Below are 22,359 nucleotides of genomic sequence, written 5' to 3' on the forward strand. Positions count from 1 at the left end.
TTCAGTCACACCTGCCATCGAACTACAACAGCATGCTATCCATAAACAATTGGGCTCATAGAACGGCTTAATAAAAGGCTGGTCGACATGGTTTTGATGTAGGTGGATGTGGAGCACAAAATGTGGGACCAAATACTTATTTACGTTACATTCGCGTAGTGCACTGCGACTCAAAAAACAACCCCCTTTACACCATTCCGTCTAGTCTACGGAAGAGAAGTGCGGATGAAGCTGGATGCCATACTCCCGTGCGCAGATGATGACTTGACACCAGACGCGGGCTCCTTCGTCGAACAAGCCGAGAAATCTCGCCAGCTTGCTCGCTTGCGCATCAAAACTAAAAAAGAAGTGGACTCCAGACATTACAACCTGCGCCACAGGGAAATTGCCTTCAACCCACATGTGGGTGTGAACTCCTTTCCGCCAAAAAGAATTGTCAGAAAAACCGCCACACCACAATTTAGAACCTTAAGAAGTGCTCACTGTGTTGGCAGCGTGGATTACTAAGTTATTGCTCGTCTAACTGTGGCTCTCTGTCTCCGGCAATGACGGGCTGACATTGTGCATGTGATGCGACTTAAGCCGCACTTTTCGCGTGGGCGCAATGACGCTCCACATTAAACTGCGCTCGTATTCTATGTTTTGTTTTATTGTTTACCATTTCTTCGTGCTTTTTCTCTTTATGTACTTTATATGCCGCGATATTCCCGTTTAGGTTTCTACATTTTGTTTCTTTTTGTGTTTATCTCTGCTTTGTACTTATACTCTCGCAACGGGACGATGCTCTTTCTCGGGGGACTAATGCCACGGACCTGGTTCGAGCTACCTGCATGCTAAGCCGTGACGAGGACGAGGCGGTCGCGGTCGCGAGAAGAGTGCTCGAGCTGGCCCTCGGCTGGACGATTAAACCTCGGCCATTGTACTGTCCCCTCTACATCTACGACTGCGCTTCGTCTAGTCTGTGACAACATATAAAAACCTATTAAGGTCTCCCTAAATTTCGGTTCGTCTCTAGTTCGACGACGACCACCTTATCTATGTCCGAGTGCCTGAAGCCGATGCCTTACAGAACACCTGACTGCCTTATAATCTTTGTCGGCACTGTTATAATTTATAGTCATTGTTAGCGCTTTTAACATACTGTTTACTGATCCGGAGCCCTCCAATTCGGCTTTGGCCACCCGCTAAAATCGTTCTTGAGTCGTTAACTTCTCTAAACCTACTATCATTACATTGCCTTCGTACGCTTAAAGCGGCACCGCTTTTGCGCAGTCACTTGGAAGTCTATAACGTTCTGTACTGCAGAGATGTGCTGCTTGCTGTCTCATGTGTACGACAGAACGTTGCATATGCAATGGCGTCGGCCATTTTCGCCTTTGAAATTGTACCTGTTGCCAGTTAACAGGGACCGAGTGAGTGCAAACTGTATAATGGAGGGCCGCCTGAGTACTCTTTCTTGTTCACGCAGGCGATATATCATTTCAATTACTTCCCGCGGTTATATAGCTGTAGAGTCATCTATTGCTATTTCATTTGCATATTCAATTCGCGGCATCCGCCTTGAGTTTCAGTGCTTAACACACAAGCCAGTAGGTGAATGCGTCATCTGAGGAAAGCAGAACGTGAGGGAAGCAGACAAGACGCATTCCCGCTTTTAGGCAGCTGCGAGTCGCCTCAAACATATTACAAACCTACCCACCGACGAATTTATTCAGCGTGCGGAGCTGCCGCCGGGTATTTGCTTGCACCTACCGCGGTCGAGAGGTGACGAGTGCAACGCAACGTGCACGAGCAGCATGCGGAAAGAGAAAACGTGCCCAGCCCGCCCGTGTTGCATTCTTAGTCAAGACGACCGCCGCGCGCCAGGGGAGCGGCGCAGACCGCTAGAGAAAGAGGAGCGCGCCGCACTAGCGCAGCCAAAGTTAAGTAAGGGTTTTCACGCTCCGGAGAGATGGAAAGGTTGCATTCCAGGTATGCACGCCACTGCGGAGGAGTGAGAAAGAAGGCAAAGGCAACCCCGCGCATGCGTGGGATGCTGTACTAGGTGCGCTTAATCACGGGACATCGGGAGATGGACGCGCGGTGTTCGATCAGGAGAGAGTTTTAGCATACCGTGATCCGCCACCGCGCGTTCCACTGCGCATGTCCAGACCCCTTGACGCCGATAGATGGCGCCACATACTGGACGTCGGCACATAGACCTACCGCATCGGGACCAATCAGCTTGCGCGCCCCGCACACGCACGGTAGCGGGTAACGGTGGCGGATCACGTATTACGGTGAGCTAAATCTCTCTAGTGTCATTTGACGCGCTTAACTATGAAGCGGTGCATTGTCTGCATCGCTCCTGTAGTGATGGGTTGTAAATCTGCCGCCGGGTCGAGTGCATTGACGGTTATGAGGAGACGTCGCGCCTTTTCTGACGATCCTATAATCTGTACAGATGAAAGAAATCCATTGAAACCAGAATTATGTCTCATATCAAAAGGTCTATCGCTCGACATTCAGTACAGCTGACTCGAACGAGTAAGTGTGTCAAAAACCCTTCTGGTAAATAAACACTGCAGATAAATCTAGCCCCAAAGGCTTTCGCCTTATCGTTCTTAAGGGGTCTTAAGTGCCTCCCACAATTTTCTTTACCGATAGAATAAAATGAAATTTCCATCTCCATCCCCTCTTTCCCTCCCCCCGTCCGAAGGCAAAATAAAGGAGTAAAAGTGCTTGTAGCCCACTTTCTCGGTAAACTCATATCGTCATTAGACTGCCGCAAGCATAAAACCCGCGCATGACGCTGAGCACGAAGACAAACAGAAAGAAGCCTTTAACCCAAATTTACCTATTGCAAAAACACGTGCCACTGGCTCTCAGCGCTCCAGCGCCATACCTGATTATGGTCCCAGTATGACGCTGGAAACTGGGCGCACTGGGACGCGGCATACTGGGACGCTCCGCACTGGCGGCACTGTTCGCCAGGAGAAAAAAAAAGGCGTGGGATAAAAATTAAAAAGGTAAAACTAACGAAACAAGTTGGGTACATAAAGAAACCATAAAAGAAGTAAAAAAAAGAGCATCTAGTTGGCTTCGAACTAGGTCCCTCACCACCTATTTTAATCAATAGCTCACCACGCTAACCACTCGGCCACGCTGAGTTTTTTTTTTCTTTATTACTCGGCCAGCTGAGAACTGGAATTCTTTGAAACATTTCTGCATTTTATGTCGTGACCCGCCTTTATACGGTTGGAACTTCATGTTTCGCAGTCTACAGGCCATTGCTGCCGCTCTAACAATTACAACTTCTTGATCATTGGAGCTTGCTGCCTGCTCTCACGACTTGCAACTAATGTTCTGGGTGCCTATGCGTGCTATTTTGTGCACTGGAATCATTTTAACATGTGGCGTTTGACACCGCTGGCAAATTTACCAACGCCGGCTCTTTGGTGGTGCTCGTGCTCTGCTACCGTGGGCGTAATGTTCGCTGAACACGGAGCTTTAGTACAAACCTTCAAGAAAAAAAGTGCAACCAAGCTTCAATACCGGCAAGCGCAGCAGCGACGACACTATTTTGAATGTAACTAAACCTTATTTGTATGTAAACATTTCGGGAAGCGTTGCGATGACCGAGGGTTCGGCTGGTTTATAAGCAGAGTAAGAAGGAGCGCAAAAGCTTGAGAAACACGCAAAATATTATGCATTACAAGCGCTGTATGTTGTTTTTTCTCTCATGGGCCCATCGCTCGGTAAATTACTCTCTTCCTCGTTTTATTTTTTCTCTCTGCTGTCTATACTGGGCCGTGGTGCAGGCTACGCTCGCCTGCGATTGAGCCCGCATTGAACATTTTGGCAGTAATCATTGTGTTAGAGCGCCCTTAAGATAAGCTGTGAAGTTTGTTATGCATGGTAGCCCACATTATTCAATTCCAGTTTAGTTGTGCATTAATCGTCAGTGTGAATGAGATATCAGAGGCGCGGCGGTCGTGGTCTCTCCCGAAACGCTCGAAACGACCTATCGAAACATGAAAACTAGAAAAAAGATACTGCCTTTGTTTTCTTACAAGTGCGCAACGACTTCGCAGCAAAAAGCGCTTGCTTGAACCATATTTTTCATATGCGCCCCTATGGTCGATTGCGAGTATGCTGTTGCCATGTTGGGCCCTGAAGGATGCTACTCCGGTTGACGCCGCAGGCGGCAGCGGCTATACTGGGGCACTGAGACCAGTGCGGCCCCAGCGTACATACAGCGCTTCTCCCATTGCATCGCGGATGCCAGCGACACACCCAGAGTCAAAAAGCTAATCCCAGCGTTTTTCGCCCATCTTCACGTTACTGCTCCAGTGAATATTGCAGACCTTCAGCGTGCCCAGCAGATCCAGTGCAAAACCAGCGCGAAAATCTTACTGGTTTCGCACTGGAAGAGGCTGGGAGACGCTGGTTTTTGCAATAGGATTCAAATTATGTACAGGAAGCGGAAACACTTTGCAACATCTCCAAATATTTTATTGGAATGTCATCCAGAAGAGGGAAAGATTGGGTTTAACGTGGCTAAACCTAATATAATGGACAAAAGCCCTAGTTTGGCGTAGTTTGTCTAGGTAGATCGTAAACGTCGATGACACTGTCGCTATTCGCCTGCTGGTCACACATACGTCTGCAGACGTCAGGCACGCATTCAAAGCAAGCAAACACAAAAGCAAGTAATTTCAAGGTAGATCACCTCGCACAAACCGCGGACTAATCAGTGCTAGGTCATGTCACCAGCCAACTACCACCTGCAAAAGACATCCTCGAAGGTCAAATGTACAGGCATCAAGATCGTCACCATATTATGACCCACAGTGAGTTTGAAACGACCACCGACGTAAACAGAGAAGCTTAGTTTGTCGATGCGTCAAATTATAAGTGTCCTTCGCCACAGCATCTAGCGATGCATGATTTAAATCTTCGTCTTTCTCATATTTTATTCATTTCGTTCTGTGCAACCAAATTTTCGTCGTCAGGTTGGCGCCGCGGCCTTGCAATAGAGCCGGTTAAGCGAAGAGATAGAAGGGCCTCCTGCGTCGACGTCTGCGACTTAATGTCGCCGTGCACGGTGGTGAGAAAACGGGTACTGTGGCTGAACGCGTCGATCAGGTGGACGAAGATCAGAGGAGCGCCATTTCATGTCACGCAGCGAAAGCAGCGAGGGACACTGAGTGCTCAATGTAGCAAACAAAAGTGAACCATCTGAACACGACGGCAAGCAAAGCAAAAAAAAATCGGCCAAGGCAGTCTCAAGCGTGCAGTCCATCCAAAGAAGGCACCGACTGATAGTGGCGACTCCTCAAGCAGCTAGAGCAGCCAGGAAGAGTATGCGCACTGCCTACCTGGAAAAATTAACAGAAGCAGCTGAAGAATGGGGCGAGTTCAAAAGACAAAGACTCTGAGTCTGACAAATACTAGTGGGGATATCACCATCTACGAGCCGTCCAAGAAATATCTAACCCTTCCAGCGGTACATTTAAAGGGTGCACTTAGTGAAAGGCCACCATAGTTTTATTTATAGTTATTATAAAAGCAACAGCGTTAGTCTTCAATGACCGAAATTTTTTACCTCTGAAAAAAATGGAAATCTGAACCATAGCCAGAACTCCCAATTTGTGTTCGGGAAAATCATAATACGATTTTTATATCCTTGGATGTCCCATGTGCACTACAAAACTTTGTGCAGACAATTGACCAGCATGAAAAAGGAGACCTTTCCTGCGTCATTCTTTTTACTGCAGTACTTCCGTTTACTTGGACGAAGCTTCTAACAAACTTCTAACTCGATATTCTTCTAAAAAACCGGAGAGAACTAAATCGTCATCGGGAAACGCCTTATTGTACGACAAATATCAATTCTTATGTTACCGTCAAAACTGAAGGAACCAAAGAGAGCTTGGAGACGCAAAACAATGCTTTTTACGCAGATAATGAACAACGGCAGATACTATTTTCCTTATGTAATATAAGGTAACACTCATCGGTTGGCAATTGCCGGCAGCCGTGCAGTATGTGTGCTAGTCTCGAGCGGCAATGACAGTGAAGCTCATGGCAAGTTGCAACATATAGAACACATGCCAAACGCCGTTCTACTCGAGCGTTTAGTGTCTGTGTTCTTACGCGGCTTTCTTTCTCCTTGGTTGCAGATGACTGTCGCATTGAGGATCTTCCTCACGTGGAGAACGGGCACCTCAGAGAACGTCAAAGCGTCGCACATGGGTCATATGCCAGTTATGAATGCGACCCCTCGCTGACACTTCAAGACGGAGGAAAACTTCACTGCAATCTTGGACAGTGGGTTGGCCTACCGCCAAAATGTGTTCCAAGTAAGCAGATGACCCTCAGCAATTATGGCACAGTGTTCAAAGTTTTGAACATGCCTTGCAAAATCTTCTCGGGAGTTCATAATCTGAAAGCCACGGAGGACACAAGAAGTTCGGGGACTATACCGCGTTACGACCATTCTGGTCTCTAAAATCCCGATACTCAACTAATCTGTTCCCAGGCGCTTAATGGAATATATAAGCACCTACTATGCCCGTCCAGTAGCATGAAAACTGCATATGCATGTAGCTTCCATGAGCAATAAATCCAAAACCACCTCCGCGGTAACATCATGTTATGAAAGCGGCCATGTTGTAATTCCATATTAAATGAGTAGAGGCACCAAAATTTTGTGCGTATTTTCTTATCCTGAATGGTGGGCAAGACGGTAGTACTATTCACATGGTCCAGAAAAATTACGTATAATTTGATGTTTCTCTCATGCAGTTTCGCTTTTAACAACTACATAATATCTGTGAGGCCACATATGAGCTGAGGTCACGTGAGTCATGAAGTATGTGTCATGTAAACACTACTTTGAGTTAACGTTGGGGGGAATTAAAGGGGTGCCAGGTGGCTACCGTACTGCAAATTTTTGTGCGCCTCACGTAATCTCGTCTGTAACGACACAACCGTCGGTCAGTGGTTTAAATCGAAATCTAAGATGCAGACGAGAAACATTCAATTATAAATTATTTTTCACTTCTATGCGCAATGGTTATGCGTTATAGTCACGTTTTGCTACGTCCTCTCTATCATCAAGGAATAGCGACGGTAAATATTTCTTCGTGAGGACAGTATATGTAACGATGCATGATTAATAGCAGTAGTATTAATAGTAGTTTGGTTTCGTTGGGTTTGGCTTGAGAGTTTAACATTCCAAAGCAACTCAGGCTATGATAGACGCCGTAGTGGAGGGCTTCGGAAATTTCGACCACCTGGGTATTTTAACATGCACTGCATGGCACAGCACACGGGCGCCTGCCCTTTCGTCTGCATCGAAAAGAGGCCGCCGAGGCTAGGATTTGATCCCGCATCCTTGGGCACAGTAGTAGAGGGCCCTAACCACTGCGTCAGCCCAACGGGGACAGTAGTAGTTGTTGTAGTAGTATTAGTAGTAGTAGTAGTACTTATAGTGATAGTAGTACTACTACTAGTAGTAGTAGTAGAAGTATTAGCAGTAACAGTAACAGTAATAGCAGTAGTAGTAGTAATAGCAGGAGTAGTAGTAGTAGTAGTAGTAGTAGCAGTAGTAGTAGTAGTAGTAGTAGTAGTAGTAGAAGTAGTAGTAGTGGCAGCAGTAGCATTGGTAACAATAACAGCAGTAGCATGCAGCAGCAGTGGTGGCAGTAGCTGTAGCGGTAGCGGTGATAGTTGTAGTGGTGGTGGTAGTAGTAAGTATAGAAACAGCGCAGACACCAGACCACCTCTCTCTGCGTTCAACCCCCGGCTATCCCCACGGCTGTCAGTATAGCAACATGGCACTCAATCCCTATCGCGCGCACCTCCCCTCAAAACCTCTTCTTCCTCCTCTTGGTTTCGCTTTCAAATTCCTTTGTGAATCTGCTACACACTCCGAGCCCTGAGGTGAGAGGTAGCTCGAAGCTGGAACACTGTCACATCAATTTTCTCTGATATCCACCATGCTGAATTGAGTACTGTCATGTCGCTCGTGAATCTCGTCAATGATAACATGAGCTACTCCACGAAGACGGGCTACCAAAGGAGGATTGGCGGCGCGCAGAACTGGGTTTTGTTTCTTTTTGTTGGTGAGCGAGGGCTTCTTGGCACTTTAAAACAATGTTGGCAAAAATTTTATATGAACATATTGCCAATTTTCACGCCATCTATGTCACACTGCGTCCTCCCCGCAGTCCCGTAGACGGAGAACTTGCTCAGCGGATTCTCGCCATTTGCTGTTGCCGCAGAGTAGCAAACACTTACGCATGGTATTTAAGATAATATTATCAAAAATGTCCATGACCAGTTTTCGACGGCGTTTCGGGTCGAGCGCAGCTAAACACAAAAAGAAAATTTTTTTGTACACACTTGCAGGTCAGGCCATCCCACCAAGCTTTTGGTTTGGTTTGTGGGGTGTAACGTCCCAAAGCGACTAAGGTTATGGAAGACGCCGTAGTGGAGGACTCCGGAAATTTCCACCACCTGGGGTTCCTTAACGTGTGCCAAGCTTTTGATGAGAGTTTCTCAGTGCTCCGCTGTTGCATCCCAATGATCGTCAAAAACGCGCGCCACTGGTTTCCTACGGCAGCCTATACTGCTCGGTGGACGCGCAGGGCTAGCTTTAAAATTAGGGTCTCGCTATGCTTGTCAAGGTTTTCAGTGTTTAGCGTTTGCAGTGTTAAGGAGTCAGTGTTGGGAAGTAACGGACATTTTACCCCACCTTGTTGATGTCCATATTTTTTATAACGTTATCACTAGAGGAATGCATCTCCATGTGCAAGCAGATACACAGTTGCTATTTCAAACTGCCTGTTACAAAATTTTGTACAATCCTCGACCGGCTCCCGAAAGGGGTTGAATTTGAAATACCAAGAAGAGTGGTGCCTCATGGCCAACCCATGGGATACCGGTGTAAGAAAGGCTACACGCCGCGTAAAACTGAATACGAGCAGCACCCGCCTCATTGCCAGTTCGGAAATGTAACTGGCAACATCCCTTCTTGGAAGCCAGGTGAGAAAAGCATTGCTATCATTTTTCGAGCATGCCAGCAGCACCACTGCGCAATGGAAGATTGTATCCGCGGATCGTCCACAATTACCATCTGGCTGCCGGTGCAAGCTACCATGTGGACATTATGAGTGTATGCAATACTGCTGGGAATCGATGTGTCTTTTCTTGCTAGAATGAAATATCAATCTCCTCTCTTCTTCGAATATCTAGTCAACTTTGCATTCATGAAATATTGATGGTTTCTATTACACAGTATGTTCACAGCTGGCACTATCGTTTTCGTATGCTTATCCAAAACAATTAGTGAGAACTGTGAGCAATAGGGTGACAGACAAGAAATTTTGACTCTTTTACGAAGTCTATTAATTTCATTCCGTAGTGTTAGAGATAGGTATGCAGATTGAAATTATGCGCATTTCAGCCACTTCACACGCATTTTTTGCCATTCGCATACAATCTTACAGGTAGCTTTTTTAACAATAGAATACCATATATCCCCCCCCCTTCACCCCTCTCTAAAGAAAACGAGCATTTATTGCATCTAGCCCACTTTCGAGGCAAAAAAAGGCGGACATCGTCCCAAAACTGCCGCAAGCCTAAAGCCGCAGATGAGGCTCAGCACGAAGTAGAGAAGAAAAGCCTGAAACCGATACTAAAACCGTATACATTTTAGAGCAACTTTGTGCAACATCTCGAAATGTATCATTGGAATGGCATCTGATAAGGAAAATACCACAGACGTTTAACGTGGCTAAACGAAGTATAGTATACAAAAGCACTAACTTAGGGGTAGTTTATTTTGGTAGGTGACAAACGTAATGACATTGGGGCTTTTCATCGGCTGTTGAAACGTACGTCACTGCAGACGTCATGCACACATTCAACGCAAGGAAACACGAAAGCAAATAATGTAAGGCAGATCACGTTGCAGAAACCGCGGATTATACAATGCCAGACCATGTCACTTGCCAAATACTACTTGCCGGAGCCATCCTCGAAAGTCAAAGGTCGAGGCTTCAATGGTACCCCTGTTTTCAACCTAGTATTTTTGTACTAAAGATGGTTAGGTTACCATATTCTAATCCCGAGCGGTTTTGAAACCACCACGGTCGCAAAACAGATGAGCTTAGTTTGTCGATGTGTTGAGGATTATCTGCCCGCAGAAAGTATTATCGCATAAGCAATACTGCGGCAGGTTTCGAGTCGTCGCGTATCACCGGCGGACGCCACGCTTGACCTTCAGCCGCAGCTGTGTCGACACCTGAACCACGCCGTAAGGGAAGGGAGGAAGTGGAGAGTGATAGCATTAGAAGCGTCCGCTCTCCGTGCTGACGCAGCGCTCACTCCTGTCCTCACGCACTTCGCACTCCTGGCGTTCCCCGGATCGCACTCTCTCCCCGCATGCGATGCGAGCAAGGTTCGATGTTGCATGCGCCCTTCGAAATCCAAGCACGTGCGCCAAAGCGGTGGTCGGGACGCGCAACTCAGCGTCCAAGGGGCGAACGGCCGCCGCCCAGGGTAAGGAATTGCGCAGTAATAAAAAGACGATCGCTAACGAGAGTGAAAGTCGAAAGAGAGAAATAGGAGTTCACGTCGGGGCAAACCAGTTGCTACGCGGTTTTACAAGGAGAAGCATCGGCGATGCGCCGAAGCCAGAAAACGGCAACGGGCTCAAGAGACTGCTGAAGAACGTGAACAACGGCTAGCAAAACGGCGAGCGCAAGACGCTGCTAGACGAGCGCGCCGTGCACCTCTCGACACTAGTACGTCTGATGATGATCCTGCATGGAGTCCTCAAAATGCCTTGAACAGTGATGACTCGGAATCAACAACAGGAGGAGAAGAATCACAGTGTAGCCAAGAACGGTGGAATGTAACTAGGCGATAACGACGGGCTGCTGAAGAACAAGAGAAAAGGCTTGACTAAACACGTCAAGCTACACCCGCAGCTACACTACATGCCGAACTTTAAGTGCAACCATTACAGTATTGCTTGCGCCACTTACCAGGTTTAACCAGAGATACTGGCAATTTTTTTTTTTTTGCTCTATGGCGAGAGCTTGTAGGTATCAACCGGGATGAGATCGACACATTGAAGCGATCGCTAATTTATTGACAGGAATACTGTGATTCCTAAAGCCATGGCGTGAGAAGAGGCTCATTTTCGCTCCATTACTCTGTCGACGTGTACCGCGGCTCGTGCTAGGTGATATTGTTTTGCTGGCACAGTAGCCACCCCCTCTTAGCGGAGGAGTCCTTTGGATCCGGGAGCCGGAACGATTCCTGCCGCTTCTGCGGAGCGGCCGGGATAGATGGCGGAGGCAGGCACCTATTCGGCTTTAGTAAAGAAACTCCACATGTCGATGTTGTAGATGAGGCGTCTTCTGTGAAGGCGAGCTTCAAGTGGTCGACAGAACTTTGGTCAGGGAGTTCATGGATGCCGACGATAAATGACTTCAGTTCCCGCTCTGGTACACGGAACGGGCCATCGTAGGGGCGCTGAAGTGGCTAGCTAAACGAGCATTGCCGAACAAAGACGTGGTTGCAAATTGCCAGATCAGATGGAAAGTGGGACAATGAACGAGACTGGCGTCGAGGATCTGGCGTCCGGAGATAGCAGCAAAAATTGCGAAGCTGTACATGAAATCGGCAGGGTTTAAACATGGATAGTTTTCAGTGGTTTCGAAAAATTCACCTGAAATACGCTGGGGCGAGCCGAAGACACGTTCTGCTGCAGTGCAACGAAGATCTTATTTCAGCGTAGCACGGAGGCTGAGCAGAACCAAAGGTAGGCAGGTAGCCAAGTGAGTGGTGTCGAGTGCTTTGAGGGATGTCTTGAGCGAACGCGGAACCTTTTGATCATGCCGTTGGCGATGGCATGGTACGCAGTACTTAGAATTCTGGAAGCTCCAGGTATAGCCATAAGGGTGTTACGAAGTGAATATCCAAACTGCGCGCCATGGTCTGTGTGGATGGTCGAGGGAATCCCGTATCGCGAGACCCACCTAGCAACGAATGTCCTGGCAATTATGTAACTACTTGGGTTGGGCAGAGAGGACGCTTCGTGACAGTGAGTGAAGGGATCGATGCAAGTGAGAAGTATGCCCAGCAGAACGCGGCCAGGCGCTCAAGATAGCAATGTGGACGTTATCGAAACTTGCTGATGGCAGAGGGAACAATGAGAGGGCAGATGTCATATGTCACTGAGTGTTTAGTGCTGGCAAGCCAGACAGGCCCGGGCCCAGGCACGCACGTCCTTGTTTCTACTGGGCTGTTGCTGTCCTCGCCACAGTACAGCAATATTCAATGCAATTCGGTGACCCTGAACTCAAGGACCTTCGCGAAGCCCCTGACTCACTGGTTCTCCGTGACTTTTCCCCCTTGCGTGGCCCGCGTCCCCGTCATCTGTGACACTTGGACAGGAACGCCTGACCCCTTTGGTCCCCTCTGCCTTTCATCGCAATGTCTTCAACGCCCTCCAGGGATTGCATCATCCCGAAATTCTGCCCACGCAGCATCTTCTCGTTGCGTGAGAAGATGCTGCGGGGGCAGAATTTCGGGATGACACAATCCCTGGAGGGCGTCGAAGACATTGCGATGAAAGGCAGAGGGGACCAAAGGGGTTAGGCGTTCCTGTCCAAGTCTCACAGATGACGGGGACGCGGGCCACGCAAGGGGGAAACGTCACGGAGAACCAGTGAGTCAGGGGCTTCGCGAAGGTCCTTGAGTTCAGGGTCACCGAATTGCACTAAATATTGCTGTACTGTGGCGAGGAAAGCAACATCAAGGTTGGCTGATGAGGCAGCAGAGGGGAGAGAAGCGGTAACACGTGAGAGTGTATGAACCAAGGCGTTGCGAAAGTCTTGCACATGTCTGATATTGGTCATTAATTCTGCCACGAAATCTATCGGTTTTCACACGGCGAGATTTTACTGCTCCTCGACTTGCTGTTAAATCTGGGCGGCCTGTGGTCAGTTGCAATGTGGTACTGCCGACCCTCTAAGAGGTGCCTGAAATGCCACACGAACGTGTACATGGCAAGGAGTTCACAGTTGATGGTGCTGCAGCAGCTTACGGCAGTGGAAAACTTGTGGGAGAGAAAGGGCTCCAGGCCCCATCCACTTGCCGAATTCATATTTCACTCTGTTAATGATGAGGCTGTATTCAGAGAGACATTGGAAAAGCTGCCACAGGTGTTTTAAGTGCTGATCATCATCGCGGCTGAGTACGAGGAGGTCGTCAATGTATGGCAAGCAGAGAGTAGACTCCGTGTCGCTGTGTCCACAAAGCATTGAAATTTCTGTCCAGAATTACGGTGGCCAACGGACATGCGGATTTATTCAAAACGACCAAATATTGTAATTATTGCAGTTTTTGGTATATCGAGTGGTTCCGCGGGGATTTGGGGATAGACCTTGACCAGATCTATTTTTGAGAAAATGGTGGCGCCATGCAGTGATGCCGAGAATGCCACGATGTGAGTTAGGGGATAACGATCCGCAACCGTGGCGTTGTTGAAGGGCGATAATCACGACAAGGCCGCCAGTCTCCAGGAATTTTGTCCCTACTATATGTAAAGTAAACTCCCATGGACTTGATGAAGGTCGGGCAATGCCGAGCTCCAGCATATGCTAGAACTCATTGCGAACGATCTCGAATCAGTCCGGAACAAGATGACGGGGTCGAACGTGTATGGTGGGCCCGTAGACATGATGCGATAGATGACCTGGTGCTTGACGAAACGTAAGAAGCTGCAGGGACGAAGCACAGACGAGTATTCATGCAGGAGGTTCTCATAGTCCGACTGGTGTGAGGTGGATGTCGTGGCAAGCGGCTCTCGAAGGGAGAGACCCTAATAGGTTCGTGGTGGCGCCCAGGAGACGCTTGCTGTTCATATTCACAAGCAGTTTGTAGTGGCGCTGGAAATCAGCTCCGAAGATCGTTTACCGCACGTCCGCGACGACAAAAACCCATCGGAACACACCTCAGAGACCAAGGTTTGGTGTGAAGGCATTCTCTCTGTACGTAGCGATGGAGTTGAGGTTGGCGGCTGAGCGAAGGGCGACAGCAGTCAGAAGACGATGATGCTAGGATTCGGGGTAGGATGCTCATCTTTGCTCCGGTGTCTACAAGAAAACGGATGCCCGAGTTGTAGATGAAGATTAAGCGGATAGACTCCGTGCCGACGGCTCATGCCGCGCTTCTAGTGGTGCCCGGAGAAGTTTCCCTGGAAGCGACAGGGATGGGTACACCAACGCGCTGCTTCAACGAACGTGCGGTGGTACCAGCACTTGCCGCCTTGAGTATAAGGGGAAGGCGAGAGTTAAATATGCAGTTTATTCTCTTGTTCTCTCTTCTAATTTCACTTCTCTCCAGATTAATCTGGATCTCACTAATTACTGAATACAGAATATTGTCACGTCTCGATAGAACGCCAAGAAGGACCCAAAGACAGGACGGGTTTATTAACCAACCAGGACGAATCTTGCGTTCAAACTTCCTTCTCTTCCAGGCTCGCGGTTGTGGGGCCATTCATCATCTTTGGCGTCGTCTTCTATGCGGCATTTGCCCCCTCCTCAGGAAGCATCATCCCGATGAGCATAAAAAGAAGTAGGAGGTCAAGGTCAGTCCGAGTTGTACGGCTTCATGCGTACAACGTGAACGACGTCGGCTTGTTGCTGACGTCGCTTTGAGGTCGACACCCCGTCTGGCACCACCTCATAAGTGGCGTCAGTTAAACGCCGCTGAACAACATAGGGCCCGAAATATCGCAGCAATAGTTTTTCGGAGAGTCCACGGCAGCGAATAGGCGTCCAGACCCACCCTTTGTCACAAGGTTCGTACATGACATGTCGGCGTCTATGATTGTAGTGTCGTGTATAATGCTCTTGCTGATTTTTGATCCGCACACGCGCTAGTTGGCAAGCTTCCTCTGCACGCTGAGCGATTTCCTTGGCGTCCTGATCGAGATAGTCGATGTCGGCATTCAGGAGCAACATTGCATCCAGCATAGTTGTTACTGGTCACCCGAGAAGGAGGCTGAATGGTGTCATACGAGTGGTGTCTTGGCGTGCTGTAGTGTAGGCGAACGTGACGTAGGGAATATTTTCGTCCCAAGTCTTGTGGTTCACGTCATCTGCGATGGTTTTATTGAGGCGTTCCGTCAACCCATAGGTTTGGCGGTGATAGGCTGTAGTTTTACGGGGACTGGTACCACTGAGGCGGAGAACGGTCTGGAAAAGTTCGGCCGTAAATGCAATTCCTCGGTCAGTTATAATGAAGCGCCGGAGCACCATGCCTCAGGACAATGTTGTCCACGAAGAACCGAGCTACTTCGGCGGCGGTACCCCTTGGCAGAGCCTTTGTCTCCGTGAAGCGGGTTAGATAATCGGTGGCGACAATTATCCATTTATCCTCGGCTGTGGACATCGGAAATGGTCCCAAGAGGTCCATGCCGATTTGCTTAAAAGGTGTTGTTGGCACTTGAAGAGGGTGGAGTAGACCAGCTGGTTTTACAGGGGGTGATTTACGGCGCTGGTAGTATATGCACGTACCTACATAGTGTTTCACTGTCGCCGGCAGTTTTGGCCAGTAGTATCCGTGCTGGACTCTAGCCAACGTGCGGGTGTAGCCTAGGTGACCGGCGGTTGGCTCGTCGTGACACGCTTGCAAAACTTCACTGCGGAGAGCAGATGGGACGACGAGTAGATGACTGTTTCCCCCAGGGCGGAAATTCTTGTAAAGTACGTTGTTGCGAATATAGAATGAAGAGATTACTCGGGCGAAACTCTTAGGCAGAACCGTAGTTCGTTTTTCCAAGAAATCAATAAGAGGGAGCAATTCCTAGCCTTCTCGCTGCTATTGGGAAAGCGTTGCGTCATCTATGACAACTAAAAACGCAGTGTCTTTATCGGTCATAGTGGAAGGTTCGACCGGCGCTCGCGAAAGGCAGTCAGCATCCGTGTGCTTTTTTCCGGATTTGTAAATAACTGCCACGTCGAATTCTTGTAATCGAATGCTCCAACGCGCGAGTCTCCCTGAAGGGTCCTTTAGATTCGTCAGTCAACAGAGCGAGTGATGGTCGCTAATGACTTGAAACGGGTGAGCGTACAATTAAGGGTGGAACTTCATAACTGCCCATACCACTGCAAGGCATTCTTTTTCAGTTGCCGAGTAGATCGCTTCAGCATTAGATAGGGTCCTGCTGCATAAGCAATTACTTTTTCCACACCATCCTGGCGCCGCACCAGCACAGCACTTAAGTCCACGTTGCTGGCATCCGTTTGAAGCAGTGTAGGAGCATCGTCATCAAAGTGCGCCAGGACAGGTGGTGTCTGTAAACGCCTCCGCAGCTCATTAAAAGCTTGTTGCTGTTCTTCACCCCAGCGCAACACAGGGTTGTCATGCGTCAGCGAAGTTAATGGCCAGGCAATTCGTGAGAAACCAGCAATAAACCGGCGGTAATAGGCGCAAAGATCCAGGAAGCGCCGCAATGTCTTTTTGTCCGTAGGTGTTGGGAACTTGGCGACTGCGGAGAGCTTTTCAGGATCAGGCCGGACACCTTCTTGGCTAACGACGTGACCTAAGAACTGCAGCTCCTCGTAACCGAAGTGGCACTTCTCGGGTGTTAGTGTGAGGCCCGCAGATCGTATGGCCTGAAATAGAGCTATCAAACGGCGTAGATGCTCTTCAAATGTGGCCGAAAGCAATCACGTCGTCAAGATACACTAGGCATGTTTGCCACGTAAGTCTCGAGAGCACAGTATCCATCAACCTCTGAAATGTTGCTGGTGCTGAGCATAAACCGAGCGGAAGGACCTTAAACTCGTACAATCCGTCGGGCGTGACGAATGCCGTCTTCTCCCGATCTCTCGTCTACTTCTATCTGCCAATATCCACTTTTTAAGTCCGTTGATGAGAAGTAACGTGCATTTCGTAGGCGATCAAGGGAATCGTCGGTGCGAGGAAGAGGGTACACGTCTTTTTTAGTTACTTGGTTGAGCTTGCGGTAATCTATGCAAAATCGTAAGCTGCCGTCCTTCGTTTTAACAAGTACCACGGGGGAAGCCCAGGGGCTCTGTGACGGCTGGATAACGTCATCTCTAAGCATCTCGGCCACCTGGCGCTGAATGGCTTCACGTTCTTTCTGAGCCAAACGCTAAGAATTTTGTCGAATAGGACGAATCGAGTCCCCGTGATGATTCGATGTTTTGTCAAAGGCGTTTGGCCGATCCGCGATTCGGAAGCCAAGCAGTCTAGAAATTGGTCTATGAGATCCAAAAGACGGTCCAGTTCTGAAGAAGACAAATTTGGGCTCACATCGACGATGGTTACGGGCGTCTTGCACATTTATCCTTCCTGTTGCAGTGAGCAGTGCAGCGCATTTGGGAGGTTGTCGAAAAAGGCCACAGTTGTGCCTTTCGGAATTTGCTGATGCTCGTCGCTGAAGTTTGTCAGCAGCACTTCGGTCTGCCCATTGGTCAAGTTGACTAGCCCTCGAGCTATAGAAAAACTTCGGCTTAGTACCAGGGCGACTGACCTTTCGGCGATACCATCGCCGGTATGTGCCATGTCGCACTTCACTTCAACAAGAGAGCATGATCGCGGAGGTAATGTCACCGTCTCATTGGCGACGCGTAAGGGCATCAGTGGTACTTCCGCATAACCAAGATCTTCATGATTGTTGGTGAAGGCAACGACGCTGTCACGAATGCTGATTACAGCCCCATGAAGACGCAGAAAGTCCATGCCCAAGATTATGTCTTTGCAACGGTCAGGGAGAATACTGAAGCTGGCCACAAACACCGTGTTTCCTATCCCTATCCGGGCAGTGCACTTCACTGTCGGTGCCAATAGCTGGCCCCCAGCATTTCTTATTACTGGCCCAGTCCATTCGGTTTTTACTTTGCGCAGCGTGTCAGCCAGTTTCTGGCTAATAATTGAAAAATCCGCCCCGGTATCCACCAGAGCATGTACCTCCAGTCCATGAATGAAAACGGCGAGGTCAGCGCTAACAACGTTATCTGGGTTGCTTGTCTCTTTCGGCATTTGCGGCGGAAGTGCGGCAAGGTCAGCTTCAGGTGTCAGCTTCGTCGTTGGGGCTGCTCATCTGGTGAAGCATTTTCGGCGGTAATGTAGGCGGCATTTTCGGCGGTAGTGCGGCAATGTCAATGCTAACGGCAGCGTCAGAAGCACGGGTTGTCGGCAGTTGCGGCGATGGTGAGGGTTTTGACACTTTTCGACTGTGTGCAACCTCCCCTGGTGAAGTTGCGGCTGTTAGTTTCCCCGGTGAGGGCTAGGGGACCGCCGTCCGCTAACATCAGCATTGCCACGACGCATCGGCGAAGAATAACGCTGTGGCGATGGGGAGGAGCGGCGGCGGAAGCCCGGGGATTCGATTTCCCTGCTGACCGGAAGGCCGTCCTCGGTTTGGGCAGTGTCAGCGTCGAAGCGGCGGCGAGCAGAAGCAGGCTGAAAGGCCTGCCCCTCTTCGCGGTAGCGGCAGTGCCGATATACGTGACCAGGTTTTCCGCAGTAGAAACAGAGTGGCCGGCTGTCATACCTGCGCCACCTGTCCGTTCGGCGTGGTTGAGAGCGCCTAGAAGGCGCCAACTGAGGCCCCTGGAAGAATCGCATCTCCTGACGGCTTGGTTAGCTCAGTGGGGCGTGGTCTGGAGGCGGCCGGAGTAGGACCGCGACATAGCTCTCAGATTGCGGCTCGTGATAAGGTGCAGGAATGTTGGCCGTGTAGTTGACCGGTTGTGGACCGCGGTATGGTTCGGAAATGGCTGCCGCGTTGTCGACTGGATGAAATTCGTTGCACTGGGCAGACGGTGATAGGAAGCACCGAATTTCATTCCTTACAGCTTGTACGAGGTCCTCTGACGACTGAGCTTTCGTAACCGTAATTCGCTGCAGCTCCTCAAGGACAATTGCTCTATTCATGTCTCGAAGAGTGGTCTGATCTGTTGCAGTCAGCGCCGCCTCAGTCGTCGGGGCACAGCTGACAGGTCGGTTGTTCTGGCGGCACCGATCTCGGAGGGCTCGCTCTATAGCCGTAGCGTCCTTAATGAACTCGCTCACGGTTTTAGGTGGGTTGCGTACTAAGCCGGCAAGCACCTGCTCTTTGATACCATGCATGAGATGCCGTAACTTCCTAGCTCACTCATATCAGGGTCGGCACGGCGAAATCGACGAATCCTGTTCTTTTTGCATATATTATGTATTCGCCCCCTCCTGCTTGGGCCTCAGTATGTTCTGAATAAATAAAAAAAAATAAATAAAAAGGCGAACCATGTCTTCCGCAAACACAGCCACGCTCTCATTCGACTTCTGGACGCGCACTTCAAGCAGGCGCAGCGCATTGTCTCGTCGATCAGTTCTCGCAAAGGTGTCTACGAGCTGGCGGCGGAAGTCATTCCATGTGGATAAGCTGGCCTCGTGGTTTTCAAACCACATTCTAGCATTATCCTGAAGGGCAAAATAAATATTGCAAAGCTTGTGATCTGCGCTCCACTGTTTAATCTTGGCCACATGCTCAAACTGGTGAAGCCAGTCCTCGACATCTTCAAACGCTTCCCCGCGAAAGCACTCTGACACCTTGGTGTTCTGAAGAGTCACTGGCGTAGGGTTGGGATGTGCCATGGCTTGGGAGACCTGATGAACTTGGGCGCGTGCAGAGTCGCTCGGCAGATAATTGTACTCCGGGGCTATAGGCCTAGAAGGCGGCGGCTAGCGCGATGGACAGGCGTGTCGGTGTATGGGATCCGCTGTGAACTGCCGGAAGGAGTCTTATGCATACCCCAGCGCGCTCCACCAGTGTCACATCTCGATAGAACGTCAAGGAGGACCCAAAGATAGGACGGGTTTAATAATCAACCAGGACGAGTCTTGCGCTCAAACTTCCTTCTCTTCCAGGCTCGCGCTTGTGGGGCCAGTCATCACCTTTGGCATCGTCTTCTATGCGGCAATATAATTACCGCTATAGACAACTTGCGGCCCAATTTCGTCTCTGTCAGGGTGCGGCCTCTCTTCGTGGCACCCGAATACAGTGTCTCATTTTCTCTTGCGTTGATTGGCTCGCTTTAAAATTTCTCTCCCTCCCTCGAAGTTCTCCTCGCCAGGCTCCTGTGGGATCCTACTTCCTCCATCGTTTCTCCGAGGCTGTTTGTGACCGCTGCAGGCGTTTTCTACCGTGTTGCAACTGTTGACCGCCGGTGCCAATCAACTTCTTCAAAACCGACTCGCTAGCCCAGCTGGAGATGATTGCGGGAAGATCGGATATCCTTTCGGAACCGTCGCTACTCTTCGGCCGATCTCATTATTCTTCCGCAGGCCGTCTGTGCTGCGCCAGCCCGTAGACCTCGTCACAAGTTGGAATCATTCAAAGGGTAGAGGCGTCTGCCACGGCCGCGCTGTTTGCTTACACACAGACACGCGCGCAAACGAAAATACACAAACACACAAAGCAGTGTTTTCGCCCGCTCGCTCTGCCTGCGATCAGGGCGATGCAGCCGCGCACTTATCAGCGAGCAAGCGCGAAATCGACAGTGCGGAGATCTGGTCGGATAGACGTGTCATCTCGGTCTGGAACTCGCTACGGAGACTCTGTACGTCCAACATATAGAAGAGAAAGATTATGGAGTTGTAGGAGGGTGCGAGACTGCACCGAAAAAAATCTAGAATGGGACACATCCATGACGGAGTCTGCCATTTCATCGAGCTTCAGCGAAAGAACCCTTGGGCAGGCACGAAGACCTTGCGGGCCGACGACAGCAATGGCTGAAGAAAGAGCCCACGCAGGAAGGCTTGGTCGAATGTATCAGTCTTCTCGCCCTGGAGCAGCTGAAGCCGCCACAACAACTGTATAGGTTTGTTGTCCCCAGCTCTTCGGAGGAGATGAGCTGCTGCTGAAGGCGACGCTCCGAGGTGGTATGCGGTGCGCTTGATGATTTCAGCAGCCAATCTGTCAAAAAGAGCTGACGCTGGAGGTGTTAAGAGGAGCCCTTGGAATTTTGGCAATCTCAGGTGGTAGCGATGCCGCAACGTGATGAAACTGCATTCAGGAGGGGATGCGGGCACTAGTGATATGGCTGTTCACCTTGGAGAGCCAGAGCTGAGGATCAACTGCCCAGAACTGGTGCTATCGTCGGCGTTGGCCATGGTTTGAGCGGGTGTTCGAGCGGACGTCCGGAGTAACCAGTTTGTAGGCATAACCAAAATGAGATCGGCTCAGTGAGGGCGATGGCTAACTTATTGACTGAAATGCTGTGATGAACAGAGCCAAAAAAATAGCTGAACCACACCAGCCATAGCGCGCGGCGGTGGCTCAGTTCGGCAGCACTTCATTGTCGTCGGCCGCGGCTGGTGCCTCTCGTGCTAGGTGAGAGTTGTGCTGCTGCAAGCTTCTGCGGCGCGAAACAACGACTGGCGTCATTTCCTATGAAAACGTCTGATTGGGAAACAGCAAATTTTTTATGGAATTTTAGTTATTTTCATGCCATGTATGCCACACTGCGGCCGCGCCGCTGTCCTGTCAACGGAGCACTTCCTCGGCAGATTTGCGCTGTTTACTGCTGGCGCTGTGTATGAAACACTTCCGGATGTTGTCCCGGAAGCGTCGCCGCAAGCGGAAGCTCACCCGCAGTGCTGTGTTCTTTTTTATGGGTCACAGAGGTAGAAAAACTAGGCGGTATCATTTCTTCGTTTTCCCACAGCCAACAGTCTGAAAAGAAAGCAGCTTTGGGGCGAAAAAAATGGCAGATTGACAAGCCAGTCATAACAACGATGGTCGTGTCGTCGCGGCACTTCAGGAGAACTAAACCAAATATCCAAAGCCTCGACTGGCGTTCAGTTTACGTAGGAATTGGTGACACCAGCAAGATTCCCTTTTGTTGCATGTGGTGCCTTTAACTTAGTGAGCGCGCACCTGATTCTTGCGCCATCGTATCATGGGCATCGCGAGCTCGCTAGTCGATATCCTTTTTGCCGTTGACGCTTTATCTTCGCTCTATAGCTGATGGACTCCCCATATTTACATATTAATCGCTTGCGCGTGCGTGCTTCGTGTTGTCCGTGAATTTCCCCCTATAGTCCTGCCTTTGCTATACAGCGCCACCGGTACACTTATTGCCTACTCTCTCGGAAGCCACGCAGCACTCACTTTATGAGCCTGTGACGTCGAAGAAATTCGGACGCCAAAAACTGTGAAACAATCCTACCAGGGTCTCAAACCGAAACTGAATCTCAACATGAAACCAGAACTGAAAATTAGTTTTTGCCTAATTCTTATAATCTTCGGGATCATGGAACCGAGCCCGAACCGGA

At 49.6% G+C, this 22,359-nt stretch overlaps 1 protein-coding gene across 4 annotated transcripts in view; it reads left to right on the top strand.

Annotated features, from left to right (window-relative positions):
- The window catches only part of LOC146202230 (complement factor H-like), a 277,186-nt gene that overhangs the window by 95,087 nt on the left and 159,740 nt on the right, over positions 1-22,359 (top strand). For all 4 annotated transcript variants that reach the window (XM_084588027.1, XM_084588026.1, XM_084588028.1 and 1 more), the window contains exon 12: positions 6,165-6,344. In XM_084588027.1, the coding sequence (XP_084444153.1) occupies positions 6,165-6,344 (180 nt within the window). The remainder of the gene's footprint in view (positions 1-6,164; positions 6,345-22,359) is intronic.

This window comes from Amblyomma maculatum, chromosome 1 (genome assembly GCF_055883805.1).
Source record: "Amblyomma maculatum isolate TAMU_Amacu chromosome 1, ASM5588380v1, whole genome shotgun sequence".
Lineage (NCBI taxonomy): Eukaryota > Metazoa > Arthropoda > Arachnida > Ixodida > Ixodidae > Amblyomma > Amblyomma maculatum.